Source organism: Aethalodelphis obliquidens, unplaced genomic scaffold (genome assembly GCF_003676395.1).
Source record: "Aethalodelphis obliquidens isolate GAN/ISIS:26980383/991018 unplaced genomic scaffold, ASM367639v1 scaffold25, whole genome shotgun sequence".
NCBI lineage: Eukaryota > Metazoa > Chordata > Mammalia > Artiodactyla > Delphinidae > Aethalodelphis > Aethalodelphis obliquidens.
In genome coordinates this window covers 32,156,806-32,183,197 of record NW_020837969.1, presented here as the reverse complement: position 1 = coordinate 32,183,197, position 26,392 = coordinate 32,156,806, and the positions used below count along the sequence as shown (strand labels likewise).

The following is a 26,392-nucleotide window of genomic DNA, read 5'->3' as shown; positions in this document are numbered from 1 at the left end:
TGCCCTGTCCGGGGATTTTCTCGTCGCTTCCCCCGCCCTCACCTCCAGACCGCCTTGCACGCCCTCCACCCGCCGTCACACACCTCCAATCCCACGGCACCCATATGTGGGGAATCCCAAATCACCCAGAGCTACGCAAACACCTAACACGAGGGCTTTACCTTCTTCCCACCTGCGTTAGTCCCTGTTCCAGAAGCCAAGTCTCCACGACGGCTCAAGTCAGAGAACCAGCCTGCTGCTGGGAAGCATGCTGCTCGGGCCCACAGCCAGGGGCGTGCGCGTGAAGGAAGAGACCCCGCAATTCAGTCACCATCGAAGACAATTTTATTTACTCACAGAAACAAACCCGGAGCCCCGTGGGCAGCTCCAGCTCCCCTCGTCCCGCCCCACCCCAGCCCTGGAGCCGCAACGCTGAGCTGACCGGCCTCCCCTCGTGGTAGCGCGTGAGCTGCCACAGCAACCCGGTGAGGTAGGTGTCGCCACACCCCCAGCCCAGGGGACAGCGGGGCAGCTGAGGCCGAGCTGGCAGAGTGCGGCCGGAGTGGGAGGACCGGTCCCCATGCCCACCCGGCCCCGTGGCCAGCGGCCCAGGCCGGGGACCGTCAGTCTGCCGAGGGCCCCTGCAGACCACATGTTCTCTTCTCGAGTCTGCGGGGCCCCGAGGCTGCGCCTTCCTCGGGGCGGGCCTGGCCTGGTGAGGTCCCCGCCCACAGGCGGCTCTTGGGGACAGACCGCACCCCGGGTCCCGAGTGGGGATGGCAGGCTCTCGCCCAGCATTCAGGCCACACGGGCACGGTGGGGAAGGGACTTTAATGGCACTCCTCCCGCCGACTCGGCGGAGAAGGAACAAGAAGGCAGCTCATCCTGGGAGCGGCCCGGGCGGCTCGAAGAAGCCCGAAGAGTCCTGTGCGCACAGCGGCCCATGGCGCCTGCGTCCCGGGCGGAGGTGGCCGGGCGGCAGCGCGGGCTCAGGACCGGCTCCGGTCCTCGTGGTTGCCAGCGATCATCTTGCTGTACAGCTTCTGCTGTTCCTCCTTGAACGTGTCCTTCACCTTCTCCCGCTTCAGACCACCGTCCCTGACGAGAGAAAGAGGAGGGCTGGATGCAAGAGCAGAGAAGCCTCGCGGCCGCCCTGCGCCCCGGCCAGGTGTGCCCCCACCGGCCGCCCGTGCCGCTCCCGCCCGGAGAAGCCCGCCAGAGTCGCAGCGGCTCCCTCGTCACAGTGGCCTCGGAAACCGGCCCTGGGCCTGTGGGACCCACCCTCTCCGCCTTACAACTCTCACCCCTGCCCTGGGGTCAGAGCTCACTCCTCTTATCCAGGGTACTTTCTAATTGCTCACACTTGCCAAGGAGTTAAAAGTTCTTTCTGCTCAAACATTCATCCTCACCTTACAGAAAGCAAAGGAGGCCCTGGCTTTATGGAAGGTGAGCCAAGCTTTAAGAAATACCAGGACTTATAATGAATCTGTAAAACTGATCTGTAAAATAAAATCTGTACAATTCAGACGCCGGGATTCTCCAAATTCACGCAAATGAACACAATGGAAAATACAAGTTCTTACTTCTTCGCGCTCAAGGGATGGTCCCGTAAGGGAATGGAAGTAACGCAGAGTTTGGGGCTAACCACCCACCTCCTCCAATAGCCCCAAAGAAATCCTCTAAACGTGGATTCGCTTCTTCAAAGTCTCCCCCCACCTGACAGACACCCCAACGCCTTGCCTGCGCCCTAGAATCATCATCATCTTCAGTGACTGATGCAAACCCAAGCCCACCGCAGTCTTGCTCTCACACTTTGAGTGTGGAGGCGGGCTGGTAGGAAAAGTCTCTGGTGAAGCCCTCACCACCGGAGCCGCCTTACCCTGGGAGCCCTGACACCTGCCACATCCTTTAAAATCCCCAGCAAAGGCCTCCTTCGGAAAGCGGCCACCCTTGTCCTCGCTGGGCTCCAGCGACGGGGAACGTGGGGCAGTGGCTAAACACGCAAGCCGCTCAGACCCGAGCCCAGCGCGGCTGCAGGCTTGTCCCGCAGCTTTGAGGGCAGCCGCCTAACCTCTCCGAGCTTCAGCTTCTCATCTGAAAAATGGCAGTAATGATCTTCCTACTCATGGGGTTACTGAGGTGAGGTGAGATGATCAGACCAGCGGCAGCAGCACTGTGTCTGGCGCACAGCAGATGCCCAATAAACGTCAGCATTTTTAAAAAGGGCCCAGCAGACCAGAGACTGCCATACTGAGTGAACTAGTCAGAGAGAGAAGGACAAAATCGTGGTAGCGCTTATACGTGAAATCTAACAAAATGATACAAGTGAACGTATTTACACAGAAACGGAGTCACGGATGCAGGAAACCTAACAGTTACCAAGGGGGAAAGGGGAGGGGAGGAATAAACTGGGGGACGGGGATCAACACATACACACTGTGATACATAAAAGATAAGTACTATGAGGAACCCACCGCACAGCACAGGGAACTCTATTCTGTGCTCTGTGGTGACCTATGTGGGAGTGGCGTCTGGAAGAGGGTGGCTATACGCATACGTATGGCTGATTCACTTCGCTGTACAGCAGAAACTAACACAAGTGTAAATCTACTATACTCCAATAACAAAATTAATTTTATAAAAAAAGGTTACAGGTCAGTTTAAACGCCCAGTCAGTCAAATGCACTCCAGAGCTGACCCCTGCACTTAAACCTAAGGGTCCCAGGAGCGGGGATCAGTCCCCCTGACCCAGTGTTCAACCACATCAACCTCCTGTTAGCTGGAGTATAACTACCTCATACCCTAGCGTAAGGGTCTGCAAGCCATGGCCCACGGGCTGAATCCACCCGACGCGTACGTCTGTAAGTGGAGTTTCACTGGCACACGGACCCGCTCCTGGACTGTCTCTGGCTGCTTTCCTGCTACAATGGCAGTCAGGCAGTTGCACCAGAGACCATGTGACCCAGAGTCTAAAATACGTACTGACTCTTTTCAGAAAAAGTTTGCTAACTCCGGCTCTAGTAGGTAACAAGCTACAAAAAACCAAAACTGGCCTTTCTAAGGATGGTGCAATTTGCCAAATACAGGAGATGGGAGAGCCCGATGCTCCTCCGAGGTCTCCAGGGTGGCACGGAGCCCCTGCCGCAGAGACAGCGCGGTCCCGGTGCTCAGGCGGACTGTGTCCCCAGGAAGGGGCGCCAAACGCACCGCTGCGTCCAAACATCCCGGGCTTCTGAGAGTGAGTCAAACTGCTGACTCTCCAGGACTGGTGGGCTCGTGCTTCACACCAGGGAGAGGAGGATCCTTCGTAAATGGAGTCAACCACCCAGCACCTGCTTCAGAAATTCCCATCCTCCTGGACTCGGCTGCTAAGATCCGGCTCTGACTCACCACAGCAGGTCCACAAGGCCTCCCTGCCTGGCAATGGCGGACTTCACCCTGTTTGCGAACTGGACGGCATCTTCCTCGGCCTCTCTCGTCATGGGAGGCAGGTACCACACGCTGCAGACAATGGCCCAGCTGGTCATCATCCTCAGCAGGTACGTCACCATCCCGTACTTGCTGCTGTTCCAGAAAGCATCACCGAACTGGGGGTCGTACTGCAAGACAAGGGAACGCCGGACAGTGAGAAGTCAGGAGTTCCAACCTGTGTGAGTGTCAACGGCAGCTCTGCTGAACGCTCCCTGCCATGCCCGGGGCAGGACCGGTACTAGGACGCTGCTCCCAGCCCCCTACGTGGACGCTTCCGCAGGAGCCCCACACCTGCGCAGGTGTGACACCTAGCACATCCACCCCCGAGCGGAGATCACTCAGGGGGACCAGCAGCCTTCCTCCAAGGTCCTCCCTCTTTGATCCAGGGGGCCTGTCTCACTCACAGGTGTCTACTATCTATTCCTCAAGTCCTCAGGCGCATCCGCACACAGAAGAGGAGCACATCCTCCAGGGATCCACGCCCTGAGTCAACAACCCCCAACGTTTCGCCCCACCGGCTCCATCAACCCCTCCTGTCACGTCACACACTCACAAAGACCGACACGTACCTCCACAGAGAGAGACTTTCTTACACAACTGCCAGCTTTCAAAGATCGCTTCTGGTGCCCAGACCAAGGAGAAAACAACTAGAAAGCTCTGCTTGTGTCACAGCGCTTCTAACGGAGCTGCCTGTCTGTGTGAGGAGGCCGCGCTGCCCCGAGGAAGTCGCAGCGGCCACAGCGGGCGGGCGGGCATCAGATACTGCCACCTGCCAGCCGCTCCGAGGGAGGCGAGGGCTGTGCCTCAGGGGCATTTTGTGAGCCATGTGGCCGCAGCTGCGACCCTCACTCTCCCCAAAGAGAAGAGCTAGTGCAGGCGAGTCGGGAGGGAGAGCTGCCGCAGGAAGTTACACAAGAGGCAGCGAGAGGAACCGGTTCCTGAGGAGAAAGCCTGAAAAGGGTTAGGGCTGAACTGCCACTGCACGTCTGAAGGGCTCTCAGAGACAAGCCGTCACATGGAGTGTGTGACTGTGAAGCAAAGACCCAGGACCCGAGTGAAAAAACCAAAGGAGATGCAGTTTCACGAGCGGCCTCACAGGACCCAGCTGCCACCAGTGTGGAGGACGCCCCTCCCCGGAGACCCTGGGAAGGGACACCGGCCAAGATGCCGAGTGCAGGTTCTCACACTTGGGGGCGAGGGGGCTGGGTTACAACTATATGATTTTTTTTCAGGCCTTTCAAGCCGAAATTTTATGATTCTCAGAATAAAAATTAGAGCATTTTGCCTAATTGCACACCTGACTACAGAAATGAAGACATTTAGACTTAATCATAGAAACTAAAAAATCCGGATGTAACTACAGAAGGCTTAAAGGGTTCATGTTATAACACCACGAGGAAACGTGGGAGAAGAACGAGTCTTAAACAGGAGCTAGTGTGCGTGACTGAAGAAGGTGCTGTTACAGTTTACACGGCATGACTGGAGAGAAACCTTAGCTGAGGGCTGATTCTCTATTCCATGCTGGGCAGACACCATAGAGAGAAAAACAAGGCAGAAGTTCAAAACAGCAATACATTCCTCAAAGTCAGACAATGGCTTAATTTTGGTGGAAATGTAACAAGAGCTTTAAAACCGCTAAGGTCATGCAAGTTTGGTTACCAATGACGTCTTCACAAAAACTAGAAAAGTATCTGGGAGGCAGAAGTTCTTAATCACATGTGAGCTTTAATAAACCTGTGGGTGGAAGGAAAATTTATACGCCGTGTTCTGGAGCTGGCACGACTGTCCAAGGGTCCATGTTCCAAAAGTGGCGAAGAGCAAGCAGGCTCTCAGTGTGGTCCCCAACCAGCAGTGTCAGCAGCGCCCAGGGACGGGTCAGAAACGCAAGTTCAGAAACTCCAGGCGTGGGGCCCAACGATCTGCCTTTTCACAGCCCCCCCAGGTGATGCTGACGCAGCTGCACAGAACCGATGCTCTGGAGTGAGCAGGAAGGGCTTCTGTGCAGCAGCCGGTGTTTAATAAACACGTGGGGTGAGGCACTGGGCTCCCAGGACATTAAACTGTGGGACGCACGCACGCAATGCAAACATCTCTCCCCGTTCCCACACCCACGGCACACAATACGAACAGAACGTTTTCTGCTGCTCCAGACCCAGCACCCTCAACAAATCCCGGGGGCAGCCCTGGCCCAGGGACCTGTAACTGTGCAGCCACCCTTCATTCACCATCCCTGCCCTGGTGCTCGGCCTACCTGGGAAAGCAGCGTGGCTGGGAAGTGTTCGCTTAACCAGGAAGAACACCTCCTCCCCCAAATGCCCCAGTTGTGCTGCCAGGTGACAATGAGGAATATTTCTTCAGAAGTCTTTGCAGACAAAAGACGCTCGCAAAAGTATGGAGACTAAATTCTAACAGCAACTCTGACTCACTCTTACCCCGATCTGAGACGTCAACCTAAATACTCTAAACATAGTGACAAAGGCTGTGTTTTTTTTTGAGGAAGTAGTGTAACAGCATTCTTTTAGAAATAATTATGTGTATCTATTTATAAAATCAGATGGATACGAGGGGGGAGAGAGAGGAGGAGGAAAAGGGGAAACTGGCTGAGTGCGTCCCATCTTCCTAAGCAAGTTTGGACTCTCAGAGGTTCAAGTTCCTAAAAGGTGGGGCAGACTAACAGGTTTGTTTAAGGCCCCTTTACTTTCACGAGAGGCCTTCGGTCTGTCATATGCCACGCGAACCACGGGAGCCACAGCAGCAGGGCTGTCTCTTCCTCCAGCAGCAAGGACACATCTGCACCTACCCACCCTTACCTCTAACTGACCAAAGGCACAGACCCAGCTGGGCAGCCCCGTGCCCGCAGGAAGCCCCTCAGGTGGACTGCCTTCCACACCGGCGGGGCTTAGGAGGAAAGAGGAACCAGTGGGGGAGATGCGCCAAGCTCAGGGCTCCGCAGTGTGGGCTGCTCCATGCAGAGGGGGCCCAGCTCCCCGCTGTGCGTCACAGCGGCGGCGGTGATCACCTGGCCTCAGAGGGCTCGTACCTTGATCGCAACGGGGTAAACTGTGGCTCCAATTTCGAAACTTCCCTTTTTGAACATCATCACAGATGTATTGTTGATGCAGGTTCCTAAAACGCAGGAGAGAGTAAAATGCTATTTCCTTCCGTCCTTTACCCCAGAGATTAGGAGTTTAACGATTAAATATAATAATAAAAATCATTCTAATGGCTCTTCAATGAGGATAAACCTGTCATCTCCCCAGCTCCTGAACGCACACTGAAAACAGATGAACAGACTACTGCGCTGCTTCCTCTTCTCTTCTTATAGGACCGTCTTCCCTGGTTCCCACGGCAGCCCAGATGAGAGGCCAGAGGCCCTGGCCGACTCGGGAGGGTCCAGGGAGGACCCTGCAGGAAGCTCAAGGAGCCTGTCAGCAACACTAGAGAAGGGGCTCCCGCGACGGGGAACGCCACACGGCGGCACTCTCAGTCCATATTCTGAATCTCCTGAGTTTTCAGTCCCACGACCAATCTAAAGGGCCCCCACGTTGCTCAGTGAAGACAGGTCCCCTCAACAAGGGTGAGGGCCCGGGCTCCAACACAACGCTGGACTCACCCTCCTGCACGGCCTCCCCACACAGAAGCTTACCCTCCGGGAAGATGAGGATGGGCAGCTTGCTTTTATCCTGCACGTGCTCGGTCAGCCTTTACAAGAGGAAAATAAAGCGAAGGGTCAGACAGCCTCACGTCCATCATCACCCAAAGGCGTCTATCGATACCCTGCCTAGACGTGACGCTGGACGTGGTATAAAAGCAGGTTAACAAACACGACCCTCTCTTTTATAAACCCATGGGCTAACAGACAAAACTCCCAAGGACAGGGAACACCGGATGATTACTACTTAATGTGCACAGCTGTTCAATGAAGTACGTGAGTCTGTGCACAGGGACCATGGCTCAGACCTAGGACTGTCTAAAGGGCTCACCCTCCACAGAGTCCGGCAAAGAGCAGCCTCGAGAAACACGCACCCCCGACTTCCTACAGCCATGCTTGCTTCCTCTCAATTTACGGCAAAGCTCTCGCCATCACTTGCACCATGTTTACTTTTTTTTTTTACCTTGAAAACAGAGCTGCACTCTGTTCTGTTGCCTTCAGTGTCTCTTCATTTGTGACAATGAATTCATTTTGAGATTTCCCTAGATCCCACATGCATGCCGCAACTAAGAGTTTGCATGCCTCAACTAAGGAGCTGGCAAGCCGCAACTAAGGAGCCCGCCTGCCGCAACGAAGGAGCCCTCGTGCTGCAACTAAGGAGCCGGCAAGCCGCAACTAAGACCCAGCACAACCAAATAAATATTTTAAAAAAAATCAAATCACATTAAAAGTTCATACAGTGTTCATTACAATGGGTACAAGGAATAAAAAAGGTTACAAACATTACTACCTTGGGTTAGTAATAACACTAGGGTTTTGATACTTTTTATACTCCCTGTTTCAGAAAAACACTACTATGAAAGCGGCTGGGGCTCAGTGGAGAAGGCTGTAGACGCACAGCTTCCTCTAAGCGCAGACTGTGTGTCACTTGTTTACCTTTTAGCCACCAGGTGGCGATCCTTCACTTCCGAGCGCTCGAACCAGACGTGGGGGCAGGCCTTCACCATGGCTCTCTGGATGACGCCCATGAGGCCGCCGTGCACCTGCCCCACCTGCTCTCAGACAAAGGAGCAAGGGCAGCGAAGCCGTCCTCACGCAAGCCCCCAGGTCCCCTGAGACACAGACCCCAACCTCTCACCCCGTAACGCTTTATCAGTAACCACAGGCTCTCACTGTTCAGAAACCACCATTAGATTCTCTGAATTTAAATTCTCCTTCTAATCAGTGATACCAGAGATGTGTAACTATTGATAAAAACACAGCTGAAAACCCTAAAACGAACCGTGAAGCAGAGCACACCTGTGTCCAACGCCCTCCCTGGGCGGATTATCCAAAGCCCCCGAGCCCAGTGCCTTCAAATCCTCCCTCCCCACCTTCACCCCTCCCCACGGTGCTCACTCTGCTCACAACATCCAGGTCCCAAGGAGTCCCCAAGGCCACAGAAACAAAGGCAACAACCTAGGTCAGGCCCGTGTATAAAAACGTGCTTACCTGTTCACACCCTTAAGAAAGAGCTCCCAGCCCCGACCAGCCTAAAGGAGCAACAGAGAGAGGCCTTACCATGGCGTAATAGCCATCACTGGCCAAAATGATGACGTCAATGGGAGACGTATGATTGGCCACGCAGATGCCGCCGTTTCTAGGCCGGTTCTTCCTGCGTTTAAATTGTAGGCAAAGCAACAAAAATCAGTGTGAAACAATTCATCTGGAACTCACGCCTGGCCTCAGCAGCTTCCTCGGCTCTAACGACGCTCTGAGGGCCCACGGGCCGGCTGCCAGCCCCCCGTGTTACGCCAGCGCACCCCTCTGTCCCACCCCGAGCCCCCTCACCTGTCGTGGTAGGTAATGATGGCCGTCAGGGCTCGTACGCAGATGCGATAGCACATTAGGTGAACGTGCTTACTCAGGAACTCCTTAAACCTGCGACAACAGGACAGAGATTTCTGTTTTTATTTTTCATACATATAGGAAGACAGGAAAAGGTGCTGAGTCCAACCATCTAACCATCACTGCCTATGGCCTTTATGACTGAGGAGTATTTTTACAAATATTAGTGTCTATGGTAAAACTCTGTATTAGCATATTTCTGTCTACAGGCAAAGAAAGAAAGAAGGAAATGATGAGGGCTACTCAAATTCACACAAGGTAATGGGCTTAGAATTCACAGCCCTAAAATTTCCAGCTCACCTGAGTCTCCTAGATTCCTTTCCTTCTTGCTGGTCAACACCCAGAGGCAAGGCAAAGGCCAGAGAGTCAAACCTCCCCACCAGCCCGGGGAAAAGAGAGGTTTGCCAGCCCCATAACTTCCCAGAATAAGCCCATTTCTCTTATTAAAAAAAAAAAAAGCAAACAAACAAAAAGGCCCTACCTACACGTCTTATCCTCTTACCAATTCATCAACACAGCAGAATGCTCAAAACTCAACAACATGCTATAAAACCTGCTAGTCCTGGACACTAAGGGCTTGTGGTTTCTCCCTTTTGTCTTTAAAATGGGAAGAGTGTGAGGGCTGGAGGGCAAAGAGAACAGTCACAGATCAAGATCAGCTGGAAGAAAACTTTCCTGCCTATGTCATTGCTGTCGTTGGGTTACCTTCTCCCTCTAAGAGTCTGTGGTTTGGGCTACGCCCAAAAAAGTGGCCTGGCCTTCAAGATGGGAGCCGTCCCCCAGTACCTGTAGACTCGGATGCCCGCGCTCTGCTCACCTCCCGTTTGGCAGGTATCCCACCACCGTTGTGCCCACCACCAGGAGGCTAATCCCCGTGAAAGCAAGAGCTATCCTGTAACGAGAAGACAAGTTACAACAAAGCAGACAAATCTGTGCCCCGAGTACAGAACTGGATGTGTGAAAATGGAACTGGGCGTCACGAAACCCCCCCGCAAGATCTGATCACCTGGACCCCGACAGGAGTCCGGGTCCCTAGAAACGCGGGCAGGCCTATCAGAAGCAGAGGGCGTTCCGCTTCCAGGGTGGCAGGACACCACGGGTTTGGCATTCAGCCGACACCCTCTCCGCAGGCACTGGCAGCAGCCAGAACGACGGGACGGCCTACTGATGGCTGCGCCGCCCTCACGCACCTGCTGCCCTGTGGTCTTACCCTTCCCTTTGGCCCAGCTTCGCTGTGAAGCAATAGGAAATAGGGCCCGAAGGTACCAGCAGCCGACAAGACATACTCAGAATAGCATGTGGTACAGAAACACTGGGAGATCAATACTGCCTCTGTCCTGGAGAGGAAGCTGCAGGAACAGAATCAGCCAGGCCCGGGGAGGGGCGGCCAGGAAGAACATCGTGTTCCCCGTCCCTGTGTTTAGTCAGTCCAGACAAGCAATTTGTCTTTGAGAAACCCAGCTACGTCTGATACGCAGACAATCCGAGGGCCCTTAAAGGACAAGCCCCGGTGCAGCCTTCCGAGAGCCAGATGGCCTGGCCGGTGAGAGAACGGTACTGTCCTCCTCTCTAAAGTGGGAGAGCAAAGCGGAGGGGCCGGGGGCACGGGCAGGCAGATCAGGCATCGGGCTAGGCCCTGCCTCACCTGAGGGGCAGGAGGAAGCAGTACCGAATCAGCACTCCTAAGCCCCAGAGCACGGTGAGCCGAAGGCTGATGTACTGGAAGTTATAATTGGTCCTGCTCAGCAAGTTCCAGGACTCCAACTCCTCTGCCGAGAACCTCTTTGTCACCTCGTCGTCCATGATGGTCTCCATCCCTTTCCGGCAGAAGTAGAAAATGTCAGAGAGCTCAAACTCGCGAGTGTTGTCCAGAGCCTTACTGCTACCACTCCGGCGAATTTCTTTGATCTCTTCTTCTAGTGACGTGGGATCTTTTGCAATGATTCCTGCAAGAGAACAGCCCGGTCAAGCGGCCCACTGGGAGAAAGCACGCTGGGAACGCTCAGGGTGCTCACCAGTGACGAGTGGGAGCGGGGCGAAAGCGCGCGGGAACGCAGCTCCAGGGGGCCGCTGCGCAGGGGGATGGACACCCCGTCTTACCGTTGGTGTAGGGCTTGTAGAGCTGGTGGTTCTTCTCCTTGGCGCCTCGCTCCATCCTCAAGGTCGCCCACTGCGGAGGGAACAACCACACACCGCGATGAGTCCCTTCCTCGCTCGGGGGCACCTCCACTTCCGTTCCGTGACAGACTCCAGCCCGGTGCCCCGAGAGCAGACTGCGGCCGAGAGAGCACTGGCTCTGGAAGGAAACTTGGAGCCCTCTCCTCCTAGAGGACACCCGTCCCAGATAACCTGGACCGAAAGCCACGTCCCCGGCGGTCACGAGCAGGGAACTAGGAGCTGGGGTGAGCTGCTCGGGCCTCGATTCTCACGGCCTCCCGGGTCCGACAGTCCACGGACCTCATGGGTTCCTTCGTTTCTGCCAAACAGCAGCGCTTCACCAACAGCAAAACCAAGCACCCTTTAAGCTACTGCCCGCCACCCGGTGCTGCCTGCCTTCCAAATTATTCCAAGAAAGCAACAATTTTAGTTTTCGAGTCGATAAAGGATTTAAATAATATATATGTCTGGACTGCCCATTCACCCTCTGGGTAACCTTTAACAGGAGACCCCACAAACTTGACACAGAAAGCCTGAGAATAGCTTAGTGTTTAAAATAAAATAAAATTTAAAAGAAAAAAAAGGTATTAAAAAACACTATTTGGAGATAAAAAACAAAAACAAAACTAGGCTCAAATCCCAAGTTTGACAGTTATGCTGTGTCCCTTAAGCAACTCGTTCCAACACTCTGGGTGCTAGTCTTTTCTATCCACAGAACAGGATGATGGTCCTTCAACCTCCTACTTCACGAGGATCCAATGAGACCATATGTGACAGAACTCGGGAAACGGCAAACCCCCCGAATTGTCCTCAGTATCACTGAAATAATATGGGCTCCAGGAAAGTGAGGCTCTTCCTAGATCCTCCCTTCCTTCATTAAAATCCTTTTAGCTGTCTGAAGAGAGCCAGAGGCTGGGTCCCTCCTGCTCTCAAATGCTGAGAGGCAGACACACGGGCTCCTGTCCACCCTCCCGCAACGTGGTACCGCAGAACAGAAAGTTATGACCGCAGTGAGTCAAGGAAACAGAACGGACATTTTAAAAGGTGTGTTTTCACACTTCTGTTTCCACAGTTCTGCAAGGCAGAAAAGAACCCCATCATTCCATGACGCAGCAGAATCCACATGGCACAAAGCCTCTGGTGAGACTCTGCTGGCAGAGCCTGAAGTGTTAGCAAGGCATCAGAGCCAGGAGCAGGACACGAGCTTAATCAGCCGTCTGACCTCATCTGGAAGTTTCTTCAAACACCACTGTCTAGAGAAAACAGAGTTTACAGAGTCACCCAGTTAGAGTCTAGGGCAGGAAAACTCACACAGCCCACTTCAGGCAGTTAACCCTTGATGGCTTCTGGCACAGGTGATTTCCTTCTAGAAGAAAATGTAAACCTAGCTCCTACAACGGAGGAAGATGAATTCCATCTGGGAATGTCATCGAGGGAAGAGGTGGCTAAGGGGCGAGAGAGCTTACAACAAGCCCGGCACACCAGAGCTGAGGGTTGTCCATTCTGGCCAGGACTCTGCACTGGAGCTGCAAAGCACAGAGCCAGAGAAGCTTGGTTCTGCACTGACAGTTCTGATACTTGGATCCGCTTCTAAGCGGCAGGTAGCACCTGCCTTCAGGCCGCTGGATCACTAGGACTCAACGTCTGTGAGGACGCCTCACGACGGAATGTGCGGGAAGGCTGTGGCTTCTGTTTTAACTGGAAAGGTGCTGGTTGCATGAGAGTCTAGTCCCCTAGCTCTGTCACAAATATCCTCCTGCCCTCCCGCTTTGTACTCGAGCTTTACTTTTCTGAACTTCAGGCACACCTCAAAATGTCTCTGCGCTGAGGAGAGAACCGTCCAAGGTCAGCAGAGCAGGGGAAGAGCGCCGGGCGGGGCCGCCAGGGGCCAGCGCTCGCGACGGGCTCCTTCGCCTTGCTGCGGTGACTCCCGGGAGGGCGATGGAGAGCTACGCTTCTCCAGCTTCACTTCAAGAAGCACTGCGTCCAGACGCCCAGAATAAAAGCGAGAGCTCCGGGTTCAGAGGTCATTTCCCCACAACCCCCTCCGTTCCCTTGATCCGGGATGTTCAGGACCAGATTACTTAATTATTCCCTTTTCAGCACCTCCCAGACAGAGACTGTTAGGGGCAAGGACAATGCTGCACTCGAGCTAACAGTAAACCCAACACAGCCCTCGCAGGTGAACGCAGGCCCGGCCCCGAGAGGTGTGGGCGGCACCACAGTGCATCTTTACTGCACGCTGTTGAACACTGCGGGTTAGGAACTGAGTGCACCGGAAGGCCTGACAGTCTCTGCAGCACTAATCTCAGCGGAGACCCGCCCCTCTTCTCAGCCAGCCTCCACTGCACTTCGCACGACCGCACTAGAGACACCCAAAGAACCAGACCCCAGCACCCGTCACCGGCCACCGCCCAGCCAGCGACGACATCCCCTCTCCCTGCTCCGCGGGAATCTCTCAGCAGCTACTGTCAAATCAACAATCCTGACTGCACAGCGGCGCCAGCCTCACGTTTCCAATCACCTGCTGGGCATGACCGTGTGCAAGTCCCCCCATCCTCACACCCGGCCTGAGAGCGAGAGGCAGCCTCACACACCTGACCCCAATGTGCTCCCCTCCGCCCGGCCCTCCTTCCATGGTCCCCAAGCTTCCCCGCCTGAGAAGGGTCCTCCCTGGCTGCCAGTGTCAGGCCACCCCCTTCATCCACCCGCGGCTTCTCCCACCTACAGCTCTCTCCCCCGCCTTCCCCGCTCCAGGCCGTGTGGACGGGCACTCCCGTCTCACCATGCAACATCCCCTCCAGGCCCCCAAAGGCTCTTCTCTCCTGAACTAGGTACTGCCTCTAAACCAGACCGCACTTTCTCGCCTCTACCCACTGCACTTCTAGAATGCTTTCTCTCTTTTAAGATCCAGTTCAAAGGCCAAATCTTACATGAAATGCTACCTAACCAATTCCTGCAGTCACAGTTCGTCTCCGCCTGTGTATTTTAACTGGCGTCACATTCTGAATTAGTTTTGTATACAGACATCTGTCTTTCCTACTAAACTATAACTGCCTCGAGGGGCAGGAGGCAGAACCCAGCGGAATCTGACCAAGCGCCCTGCACTTCGCAGGCAGTCAGTAAGGGCTGCATTTAATTTACCAGCTCCCAGTATTTCTCTTCATCAAGGTCTCCGTATGAAAGACAGACCTGAACCTAAAACCACTCCCTAGCACCATAATCCCACTCTCATCTCCTTCAGTTCGGCCTTTAAGCTACCCCCGGTGATGCTGGGACGGGGGGTGGGGGCACGGACCCATGTGAAGGAGGCCTTACTGCTCCCACTCCCCAGAGGAGGACGTAGATTGCAGGGTCTGAGGACTTCGGTCAAGTTCCAGAGCTGGTAAAAAACCCTCCAAAAAGTCACGCCTATCCCACCCGGACCCCGCGACCTGTTCAGTCTCTTCACCCCCCTCACGGCCATCACTGGTTTCCGACCCATTCCGCTGTGGAGCTCAACGCCACTCATTACAGCTGGCCCATCATCACTGTACTGAGGGTAAATGTGAAGCACAAACATTAGGACAACTAAGGTACTTTAAGTAACACGCTGCCCTCCGCGCACAACCATCTCCCGTAACTCAGCATTAAAAGGACCTGCACTGAGCTGTCTTTCAGGAGGAAAGACCTGGAGGACCCGCCCACACACACATCCCCCCTTGGCAGGTACCCCAAGGTTCCTTTATATGGGGAGATGAGCTGATCGTGGGAAACCATTTGTCAAGCTGCGCCGACCTAGGTCCCCCAAAAGCACAGGTATGTGTACTGCACGGACTACCAGACATCCAGCTTGGATTATCTTTATGAAGATTACCTACTAAACTGTAAAACTGGCTTATAAGATCCCAGAAGAAAATGCAGACATAAAATTAAATGTACATGCCATGAACACAGCCATAAAATACTGCCAAGACTGAAAGGTAACAAAAAAATTTTTAAGGTGTTGTCAGCTGTGAGACATGAATGAATGTTTAAAATTCTTTACTATTATTCGTCTGGTCATCTACTGCTGTGTAACAAACCACCCCATAACACTGGCTTAAAATACCACCACCATCTATTCTGCTCATGAATCTGCAAACTGCACAGGGTCCGGCATCGGCTGGGTGTCAGCTGATGCTGGTTGTCACAGCTCCCCTGGGACTGGAATATGGAACACATATACGGGGCCTAGGCTTCCTCACAATGTGGCAGCCGGGCTCCAGGGGCAAGTATCCAGAGGCAGACGGAAGTTAATACTGCCACTTCTAACCTAACCTCACACGTCACACAGCGTCACGGCCACCACATTCTATATGTTAGAAACGAGTCCCCAAGGCAGGTCCCCAACTCAAGAGGAGGGCAATCAGACTCCACCTTTTGATGGTAGATGCTAGAATCACTCGGGGAGCTTTTTAAAAATGCCCACCCAAACCAATGAAATCAGAATTTCTGGGGAGATTCTAGTGCTCCCAAACAAGTATTTTTTAAACACTCCCCAGGTGATTCAGATGCATAGTTAGGAAGAGACCCATGGAATTAAGATGATCTCTGAGCTTCCTTCCAACTGCAAAATTACATATAGCACCCCAGTTTAGGAAGGGATGAAGAGGATAAAAAAAGGCAAAATAAAGGTCTCGTCTTTATTAAAAAGCACCCACAAGTTTAGGTGTATTTTATTTTATTTTCTTTCTTTCTTTTTTATTTTTGGCCGTGTTGGGTCTTTGTCGCTGCGCGCAGGCTTTTCTCTGGTTGTGGCGACCAGGGGCTACTCTTTGTTGCGGTGCGTGGGCTTCTCATTGCAGTGGCTTCTCTTGTTGCGGAGCTCTAGGTGTGCGGGCTTCAGTAGTTGTGGCACACGGGCTCAGTAGTTGTGGCTCGTGGGCTCTAGAGCACAGGCTCAGTAGTTGTGGCGCACGGGCTTAGTTGCTCTGCGGCAACTAAGGGCTTCCCTGGTGGCGCAGTGGTTAAGAATCCGCCTGCCAATGCAGGGGACACGGGTTTGAGCCCTGGTCCAGGAAGATCCCACATGCTGCCAAGAGGCTGAGCCCACGTGCCACGACTGCTGAGCCTGCGCTCTGGAGCCCGCAAGCCACAACTGCTGAGGCCCACACGCCTACAGCCCATGCTCCACCACGGGGGAGGCCACTGCAATGGGAAGCCGCGCACTGCAGCAAAGAGTAGCCCCCGCTTACCGCAGCTGGAGGGAGCCCACGCACAGCAACGAACGCAGCCAAAAATAAATTAATTAATTAATTAAAAAAGGAAAAAAAAAAGATTACCTGTCCCATGGATTGGCCCAAAAATATATGATTATAATCGACATTAAAAGCCACAAGAACGTACATCTGAAAAACACAGTCAATAGTAATAAGGACTTACTTGGCTATGAACTTTAAAATACTAATTTGAGGGGACATTTTCAAAATGGAATAGGGAAGGTACATGGATTCTAGGTCTTTTGTTCCACCCAAAGTGATCCAAATTTTAAAAATTTAGCTACTACCAAAGAACTCTGGTCTGATTACTCCTATTTTTATGTTTTAAGAATAAGTACTTCCATAGGTCTATGAATTAATCAGTTGCTTATAAACTTGAATAAAAGCTAGACATCACTCACTGTTGTCTCCTAGAAGTTTATCAGCTGTTCTACTCACTCTATACTGATGTACGTTTTTCAGTGGCAAACGGGCATGGGTAGTTACGTGGTTCACAGGAACCCTGGGTTCTACTGAAGATTTTCAGGGATTGAAGTTTAAGAAAATTACATTTCCTGATTAATTAAAACAAACACTAAAGACTGACAAGATTACTACTTCTCAAACTTTACTGTGCACCTGGGGCTCGCTGGAATGCTGATCCTAATTCAGTGGGTCTGGAGGGGGCCTGTGACCTGCATTTCTAACCAGTCTTGGGTGACACTCAGCTGCTGGTCTCAGAGCACTCTCTGAGTAGCAAGACAACCCCAGAGACCATAGGTAGGGCTCAGAAATCTTACTGTTGAATGTAAGTACTTAAGTAAGTACAAGCACACCACAGCAGCATTACGGACAGCAGCCGGAAGGTGAAAACGGCCCGTCAACAGATGAATGGGTAAGCGGATTATGGTACAGACACACAGTGGAATACTACTCGGCCATAAAAACCGAAGTACTGAAACATGTTACAAAGTTATGCTACATGACAGGAGCCAGTCACAAAAGAGCACACTTTATGTAATTCCATGAAAATGAAAGATCCAGAATAGGTCAAGCCAGAGACAGAGCCCAGGTTCACGGCTGTCAGAGCCAGGGGAGGGGAAGAAGGAGGACAAGTGCTTAATGAGTGCGGGGCCTCCTTCCGGAGAGCTGAGAGTGCTGTGGAGCCACACAGAGGTGGTGGCCCGGCAACGCGGCAACTACCCCGAATGCCGGCGAACCTTCCCTTTAAATGGTTACCTTTAGGTTCTGTCAACTTCACCTCCATTTTTTTAATGTGAAAAAAAGTCATATTCTTATATAAAATACCAAAACTCAAGATTCAGCAATATACCTAAAAATATTTCCTGCTGCAATGTAGCATTTCATACAGCTCACTTCATCTTCCAGAGTCACTATTTCTTCACTGGTTAAGTCTATCACTGATAGATACCCTGGGCCACTGCAGAATTACATACAGGGAACCAAAGGAAAACGACTGAGACTATTCTGAACCGTAAGATACTATCTGAACAAATATAACTGCGCTGTGTTTCCTATTATGGTCTCAGCCATGGAAAAGATGAACCTGAAGATCTGGTGACTACTGAAAACAGATCCTGCTAATAAACCACCACATCTCTGAAGAGACAGTTAAGAGGCTTGTGGCAGAGATCAACTTCCAGGAAATATCACTTCTCACTCATTTCCTTCCCACTGTGACCAGTTCTGTTCACTGGTATAACGACTTAAGTTCTGACATATGTTAAGAAATATACTCTTCTCCTCCTCTTTCAGAAAATAGAAAAATTCATCAAATGCCCTTTTCTGTTACTTCTTTTTGTCTGAAGTGCAAGAACGTATTAAGATAAACATCTGAAAGAGAGAAAAGACTCTCCCATACTTATCAGTCAGGGAATATGCCAGCAGCAGCTTTGAGTTGCAGTATCTGTTACATCACTGCCCGGCAGTGACTTTTTCTTTCATTCTTAAGGCCCTCCGTTTGAAATAAACAGGCAAGGTGTGGGGTCATGGAATAGGTGCCTTTGCTCAGACAGACCAAACACACAAGTCCCTTAGCTCAAAAGAAAGACTGCTAAAGGCTTTCACAAGCTCACGTTTAGTTATTCTTTCTACTCAAAATGCCACTTCCTTCCCATTCTCCCAACTCTCCCCACATCCAGCAGCGAGTTCACAATCAACCAGACAAGAACAGCTCTTTTTGCTAATGGTACTTCTTCCCTCCTCCGTGAAGCAACCATTTGTAAACAGCACACTCACCGCAAAGATCTTTAACAAAGTTTTCATGTAGAGCTTTCGGATACCAAAGGAGACTCCGAAAATGGCGGGGGCTATGATGAAAACCAGGAGGAGGGTGAAGAGGACGGTCAGGGAGATGCCCAGGAGGCTGACAATCAGGCTGTCAAAAGGCAGCAACAGGAACATGGTGGAGGATGCAGGCCAGGCCAGCGCCCTCCTCCCCACGAACAAAGCTCGGCCTCAGATGGTCCTCTCCGACAGCACCGGCCTGGGGAGGGGCACCAACTCCATTCCCAAGTTCACCTCACTCGACGGCCGGAACAGAGAGCCTGGGAGTAGGATGAGAGCAAAAGGGGGCCCCCGAGGCGGCCAGCCCCCCCCAGAAGAGATGGGCTGCAGGGGTGGACGGGGCAGGGTCAGTCTTCAGTGCCAGCATCCGAGGCCAGACAGAGTGTCTGGGCGAGTGAGCGGCAAGGGCGCGATCTGGGCTCTGCTACTCTCACGCTGCTTCCAGGAGTTTTACTTTTTCTCCTGTCCAAGAGCATTTAGCAGATAAATCTCTCCTGAGGATGTGTCATTGCCAGAAGTACCAAGAAGAGTTCAACTCGGTGCCAGAAAAATCCTGATAACTCCAGCGGAGGAGGGCGACTGCTGGCGCTTCCCACAGAAGGCTAGCGAACATGAATATGTGGAAGTTAAATAACTGTTCTCCTTAAAACTCCTTCATAAGCTGAAATTGCGTCCATCATAGAGGGTTCACACCTGGCCCCGTGCTTCCCCTGGAGAGGCTCCAGGCGCACTGCTCCCAGGACCCTCCTCTCTGGAGAGCTAGAGGCTGTGCCAGGAGGCCGCAGGTGCTGGCACGGCACGCCTCATGCTGCCTGCGGTGCGTGGAATTCCAGACGCGTCTGGCGCTGGTTTCCTCTGGATACTTTTCTCCCTAAGGCGCCCTTCTCAGCGGTGACCCGGGTCCTTGGCAAGAAGTTGCTCACATGCTGCCGAAGCTGGAGGTGGAGACAGAAACACCATCCGTCACACAAACACAAACCAAGGGGAGACACATCACGATGCTCTGGGGTGGGGCCCGGCGCGTTTTAGGGTCAGCCTAGAGCCTGTGCCGTTCTCACAACATCAAGGTCAAAGGGACTGTGCAGAGCAACAGGTGGCAGACGCGCGTGTGGAGGAGAACCACAGATGTTTCATAGTTCTCAACCCCGGTGAAATGACGACCTGTGGCCGCTCAAACTTTTCTAATAGAAAATGTATGCATATTTGGGGTTAGTAGAGGCAAACTATTACATATAGACTGGACGGACTACAAGGTCCTGCTGTAGAGCACAGGGAACCATATTCAATGTCCTGGGATAAACCATAGTGGAAAAGAATATGAAAAAGAATGTGTATGTATAACTGAGTCACTCGGCTGCACAGCAGAAACTAACCCAACATTGTACATCAACTATACTTCAATTAAAAAAAAAATCAATACCGTAGACTTCAAACAGAAGAAAAAGAAAATACATGGACATAAGACGCATCTCAAAAGACAAAGAGGGTGTACTAGGCGGAGTACACGTGCCTCCTACCTGTCCCCCCACTGCCCAGAGTTCTTGTCCACAGATGCAACCGCATCACCAGCTTCGTATTCTTCCTGAGACGTTCTACGCACACAAGAGGAAATGACTCTGGCCCACCTCGCGCCCAGGCAACAGTAATGACGGCACACCACAAACACTGCTTTTTGTTTTGTTTTGTAGCTTAACGTGTCTTGGGAGAGTGTTCCCGCAGTGCACACGGAGCTCCCTTACTCTCTGAAGGTGCATGGTTCTCAACTGTTAAGAACGTTCCCTGATTTGGTTAACTGCTTTCCTGAGGTTGGACACCAATGTTTCTACCCTTTTTTTTGTTATAAATAATGTAATGAATGTGCCTACACGATTTAGCATACAAAATGCACATGCAAACATATTTGCAGGATCAATTCCTAGAAATGGAATTGCAGGGGAAAAGGAAATCTAGGTTTTAAAAAAATAATAACTCTTGTTTTTATTTATTTCCCCCCAGATTTACTGACATTTAACTGACAGGTAACGCTGAGCAAGTCTGCAGAGTACAAAGCATGACTGATACACCTACATATTGCACACCTGCATATCGCAACGTGACACCCACAGAGTATTAGCCAAATATTTACCTTTTGTGTGTGTGTGGTGGGAACATTTAAGATCTACCCTCTCAGCAACTTTCAAGTATCTAATAGAGTGTTGTTAACTATAATCACCACACTGTACATTAGACCCCCAGAACTTATTTATTTTATAACTGGAAGTTTCTACCCTTTGCCCAACATTTCCCAACTTCTCCTACCCCTTGATCCTGGGTAACCACCATTCTTTTCTCTGTTTCTACAAGTTCATATTTTCTGAATTCCACATTTATGTAAGAATACACAGTATTTGTGTTTCGCTTCTGACTTAGGAAATACAGTTTCAGTATTACAAGACATTGTCACGTTTTCTACATAGATTAACTCCTGCAGCCTTTCTGGACACCCTTTTTTTTGTTCTTTAAGACTATTTACACTGGGGATCACGCTTGGTGTTGTACATTCTATGGGTTCCAACAAATGTATAATGACATGTATCCACCACTAAGGCACCACACAGAGTATTCTCACTCCTCTAACAATCCTCTGTGCTCAGATTATTCACCCCTACCTACCCCCAACCCCTGGCAATCACTGGTCTTTTCACTGTCTCCATAGTTTGGCTTTTCCCAGAATGTCATTCGGTTGGAATCACAGAGTATGCAGCCTTCTTGGCTTTTACTTAATACAGCCACTTATTTTTTTAAATTTCACTATTTCAATTTTATATTACTCATTCTTAACCACAAGTTACCACTCCAAGTTCTGAACTTGGGAACATCCTATCATGTCTCTCTGGCAAACATTTTGGCCTCACGCCAATCACCTTCTGGCTCGGTTCCAATACTTTTAGACGTTCAAGAAATGGAACAAATGAACAGGTCACTGACTTCACCTTGAGTTCTGTCCAGTGCTGTTTAGGATTCAAAGCCCTTTCTCATGTTATCTCACAACCTGTCAGTATGTATTCTTTCCATTTTACCAGTTAGGAAACTAAGCGAGGGAGACACGGATCCCGTTCTCTGACTCCTAACTGCTCCCATTACATCCCACACACCTAGCAATTAAATTAAAAAGACGTTTCAGTGGCAGGGATCCTCCACTTCTTCCACTTTCACGTGACCACAATCATTGCTAACGTCTACTGACTGCTCACAGCACGGACACTGAGCTAATACAACAAGCACTGTGCACACGCCGTCCTCACTGAATGCTCACAACAACCCCACAGGGGAGTTACCATCACGGCTATGAGAGGTGAGGGAGCGGAGCTTAGAGGACAAAGTCACCCGGAGCCACACGGCTATAAATGGCACAGGAGGAATCTGGACAAGTGCGCCTATCTCACAGCCCGCTCTTTAGCCACCAGGCCCTCCTAGCTTTCAAACCACCTTGAGCTACATTAACACTGCCTTCACGCCAGGCCTGCTCGACAGAACTTCCTGCCATCGGAGGAAAACCACAAGACAAATCTGGATTCACGCATCGGAATTTGGTGTTCTCAGAATCCAAGGTACAAACCTGCTCGTTCATTTTTAAAAACTGGCCAAGCTGACAGTACATGCCAGATTTCTAATGACATCCCAACGGACGTTCAGGAAATTAGAGGTATTTCTGAGACTTAAGTCAATTCGCTGAGTCACTGTATTCCTTAAACCTGTCCAATTCCAGCCTAATTCCAGGGCCACACCTCTGTCCCACTCTCCCATCCCTGCCCCACTGCACAGCTGCTGTCACATTAGCCAAGGTTACCTTGAGTTCCATGAACCAAAGGTGACCAACACCGGGGTCACTTTGACGTCCCAAGCCAGAGCTTAGATCACGTTCCTCTGGATCACAATCAACTGAGAATTTCCAAGGTTATTCTGGGTTCGTGTCCCCAAAACATCAAAGTAAACACATTTAGCAATAATTTCGTCACCTAGTTCAGAGGTGGACACACCAGGCCCACAGGACAAACCTGGGCCAGTTTTTACAAGGCTCGTGTCCTAGGAACGGTGTTTACATCTTTAAAGAGTTGTAAAAAAAAAAAAAAAAAAAAAAGAATAACATGTGACAGAGACCACGGCCAGCAAAACCTCAACTACTTACTATCTGACCCTTTAGAGCAACAGTGTGCAGACCTCTGTCCCGGCTGCTCTTTCCTCCCCTCCAAGGCAATGACCTCCCCCTCGTTGCCCTCCACTCCCCGCACCCCCAGAGACTCCAGGACTCGCAACAGCAACTAGCCAAATGAGTTCTGTGGCCAACATTAAACAATCCTCTCGTGAATTCTTAGAGGCAAAGATGAGGCCAGCACACTGTGGTTATCAAACAGGCCTCCAAACGTCTTGGCGGACTAGCGGACCAGCCATCACAGCCAGAGGTGCTGGCGTCTTAAGGCCCCTTAACACAGACTTTGGTCTCTGGAAATATCGGGAAACTGCTCACATGAGAACTCCATCACAACACAATTTCTAGATAAATGCTCTTGTAAGAGAGGCTATCACTTTGCCTCAAGTAAATATAACCACGACTCCTTGGCAGGAGGCAGGGGAAGCTATCAGCTCAAAGCACTAGTTACCCCTTCTCTCCCATTCCACACCTTTCAGCCAAATCCACTGAGAGTCGCTTGGACCAATGTTCCCCCAACAGTCCATATGGTCCAGAGAAAAAGAGAAGACCCAACCAGTTCTGAGCCTCTTAGGAGGGAAGATGGCCTCATCCTAGGAATGTGGCAGTCCACCACCAAGCTAATGAAACTCTTCAACCCACTGAATGGCAAATCTGGGCCCCCATTGGCCCACTTTCCAGGGCTTCTCAGTTCTCAGGGTGACGACATCAGGGCACAAACTACGTGCCACACACCATGTTAGGCATTAGGCATTCAGTGCCTAGAGACAAGTATTCAGCAAACAGGCACATACACAGTCATCACTGCCCACTTCGATGACTGCCAACAAGAAGAGAGTCCTAGGTGGAGAAAGAGGAACCCTCCTGCACTGTTGGTGGGAGTGTAAACTGGTGCAGCCACGATAGAAAACAGTATGGAGGTTTCTCAGAAAACTAAAAACAGAGCTACCATATGATCCAGCAATCCCACTCCTGGGCATTTATCCAAAGAAAACAGAAACATTAATTCGAAAAGATCCATGCACCCCAATGTTCACTGAAGTATTATTTACAATAGCTAAGATACAGAAGCAACCTAAGGGTCCATCAAGAGATAAATGGACAAAGAAGATGTGGTACATATATACAGTGGAATACTATTCAGCCATAAAAAAGAATGAAATTTTGCCATTGGCAGCAACATGGATGAACTTGGAGGGCATTATGCTAAGTGACATAAGTCAGACAGAGAAAGCCAAATGCTGTATGGCTATTGCTTACATGTGGAATCTAAAAAATACAACAAACTAGTGAATGTAACAAAAAAGAAGCAGACTCACAGATATAGAGGGCAAACTAGTGGTTATCGGTGAGGAGGGCGAAGGGGTAATATAGGGGTGGGGAACTAAGAGGTACAAACTATTAGATATAAAATAAGCTACAAGGGTATACGGTACAACACTGAGGATACAGTCAATATTCTACAATAACTATAAATAGAGTATAACCTTTAAAAATTGTGAATCACTATTTTGTACACCTGTAACTTACATAATATTGTACATCAACTACACCTCAACTAAAAAAAAAATATAAGAGTCCTGGAAGAGAAAATAAAGGAGGGAAATCAGGGCTTCTAAACCAGTTCTGACTCGATCACAAGGCAGAGACTATTACGATTTGCAGCTATAGAAACTTCTTTTCTGCTAGCTCTCCATGACTCTGTGACACATCCTACACTTCAGGAGACCATACCTACTACCAGAATATGTCCAGAGACATGCCACATACGAACTCAAAAAGGAGAAGATATGCCATTTCATTAAAAATAAGTGCTTAGGCTACACCGGGAGAATGCATTTTTAAAGCACACTAAGCACAATGTCTGTTATATATATTAGATCTCAATAAATGGCACATATTATTACTTCATTACGATCAGAAGACACCCAGAGCACTGTCTGCAGTTCTAAGTACCAAACTTTTTAAGAGGGCTAGATAGAGGGGAAGGCATTTCAAAGTATGTCACAAAACCCACAAAGCAAAAACTACTCCGTGGTGCCTAGCAAGCACTAAGTGCTCATACAAAGGGGAGCTGTAAAGCCAAGAAATGTGAATTAAAAGTACAGTGAGGGGCAAAAAAGATTTCTTATAACCCACCCTATTGGTGAAAATGAGAAAATACCCTCAAATACTGCTGACTAGAGTGTACAACGGTACAACCTCTATGCAGAACAATTCGGCAATCACCGTCAGAACTTGAAATGCATATAACCTTAGATCCAGCAACTCTACTTCTAAAAACTTACGCTTAAGATAAACTGCAACAGTAGTTCTCAACCAGGGGCGATTGACTGTAGCCCCTGGGGAACACCTGGTAATGTCTGCAGACATTTGTGATCGTCCTAACTTGGGATGCGGGGCTCCTGGCATCCAGCGCTGACTGTGGACAGGGATGCTGCTAAACGTCCGAAAACGCTCGGGCCGCCCCTGCCAACAAGGAAGCACCAAATGGCAACCGTGCGGAGGCTGAGAAACCCTGTGCAAAGGGAGGTATGTGCAAGGTTACTGACTCCAGTACTGTCTGTAATATCAAGAGAAACATCACTGTCCATTAGTCAAGGATACAGTGGAATACTAGTCATCTGTTTAAAAAAAAGAGAGAGAGTGAGACATCTACATATGCACCGAGAAGAAACAACCTCCCAGTGAGATGCAGAACAAGGTCCACTGCAAATACCAACTGTGAGGGAGGGAGGAAAAGGACAAATACATACAGGGTGCGTGTGTACCTGCAAAGACACACATCTCTGGGAAGAGACACAGGAGACTGGCAATGGCAGCCGCCTCCAGGAATGGAAGGAAGGCATCACTTTATCTTTTTGGTACTTTTAAAACTGTATTTATCATTTTTGAATAGGTAACAGACTCATGATTCAAGAATCAAAACAAACACTTCAGGGTTTGAATCCTCACTCGATCACTTAACTGGTAGTGTGAGTGTGACTTTGCGTGAATTACTTAATCTCTTTAAACTTCTGCTCAACATCTACTAAAAAGAATGTTCACATTTCACAGTGTCTGGAACAAGGTAAATGTTCAAAATACATTAACTGTTATTACTGCTACACTAAGTTCCTGTTATTATGAAGGAGAAGGGGGCACTGGAAGGTATTTCCCAAGAAGTCATGACATTACACTGACAAGAAATCTCTTTCGACACCACTCCTGCCTAAAGGTGTTTACAATTCCTAAGGTAGCTGTCGCAAACCACAACTTTATTAGTGAATCACTGAGAATTCTAATGCAAGCTCCTCTAATGGCTTAAATTATTAGGCTTGGGAGAGTTGAGTGATGAGACAAGCTACAAAATTGGCCAGTAACAGAGGCAGGACTAGAACTTACATCTGCCTCCCAACCCCCCGTCTTGTGGTCTTTCTGCTCCCCAAGCTGGCCTCTCCTTTGCTTTGGGGCAGGTTACACTTGAGAGGAAAGCCATCCATTTTTCCTAGTTTACTCTGTCAGGTCACAGACCCAGCAAATGCCCCCATT

The 26,392-nt window shown here is 50.5% G+C and overlaps 1 protein-coding gene across 4 annotated transcripts in view; it reads right to left on the bottom strand.

The window, feature by feature from the left end:
* Positions 1–306: 306 nt before the first annotated feature.
* Positions 307–26,392, bottom strand: part of GPAT4 (glycerol-3-phosphate acyltransferase 4) — a 31,357-nt gene continuing 5,271 nt past the window's right edge. Inside the window, exons 1-12 of one of the 4 annotated variants that reach the window (XM_027122903.1) lie at positions 22,502–22,601; positions 18,625–19,607; positions 11,090–11,159; positions 10,635–10,935; positions 9,807–9,881; positions 8,933–9,022; positions 8,663–8,756; positions 8,039–8,154; positions 7,097–7,152; positions 6,491–6,576; positions 3,370–3,578; positions 307–1,077 (exon numbers count right to left, since the gene is read on the bottom strand). In XM_027122903.1, coding sequence (XP_026978704.1) covers positions 969–1,077; positions 3,370–3,578; positions 6,491–6,576; positions 7,097–7,152; positions 8,039–8,154; positions 8,663–8,756; positions 8,933–9,022; positions 9,807–9,881; positions 10,635–10,935; positions 11,090–11,159; positions 18,625–18,789 — 1,371 coding nt within the window. In that variant the 5' untranslated portion in view covers positions 18,790–19,607; positions 22,502–22,601 and the 3' untranslated portion in view covers positions 307–968. Of the gene's footprint in view, positions 1,078–3,369; positions 3,579–6,490; positions 6,577–7,096; positions 7,153–8,038; positions 8,155–8,662; positions 8,757–8,932; positions 9,023–9,806; positions 9,882–10,634; positions 10,936–11,089; positions 11,160–12,180; positions 12,400–18,624; positions 19,608–22,501; positions 22,602–26,392 lie in introns of those variants that run through there. The other 3 variants (XM_027122905.1, XM_027122901.1, XM_027122904.1) reach the window with 3 other exon arrangements.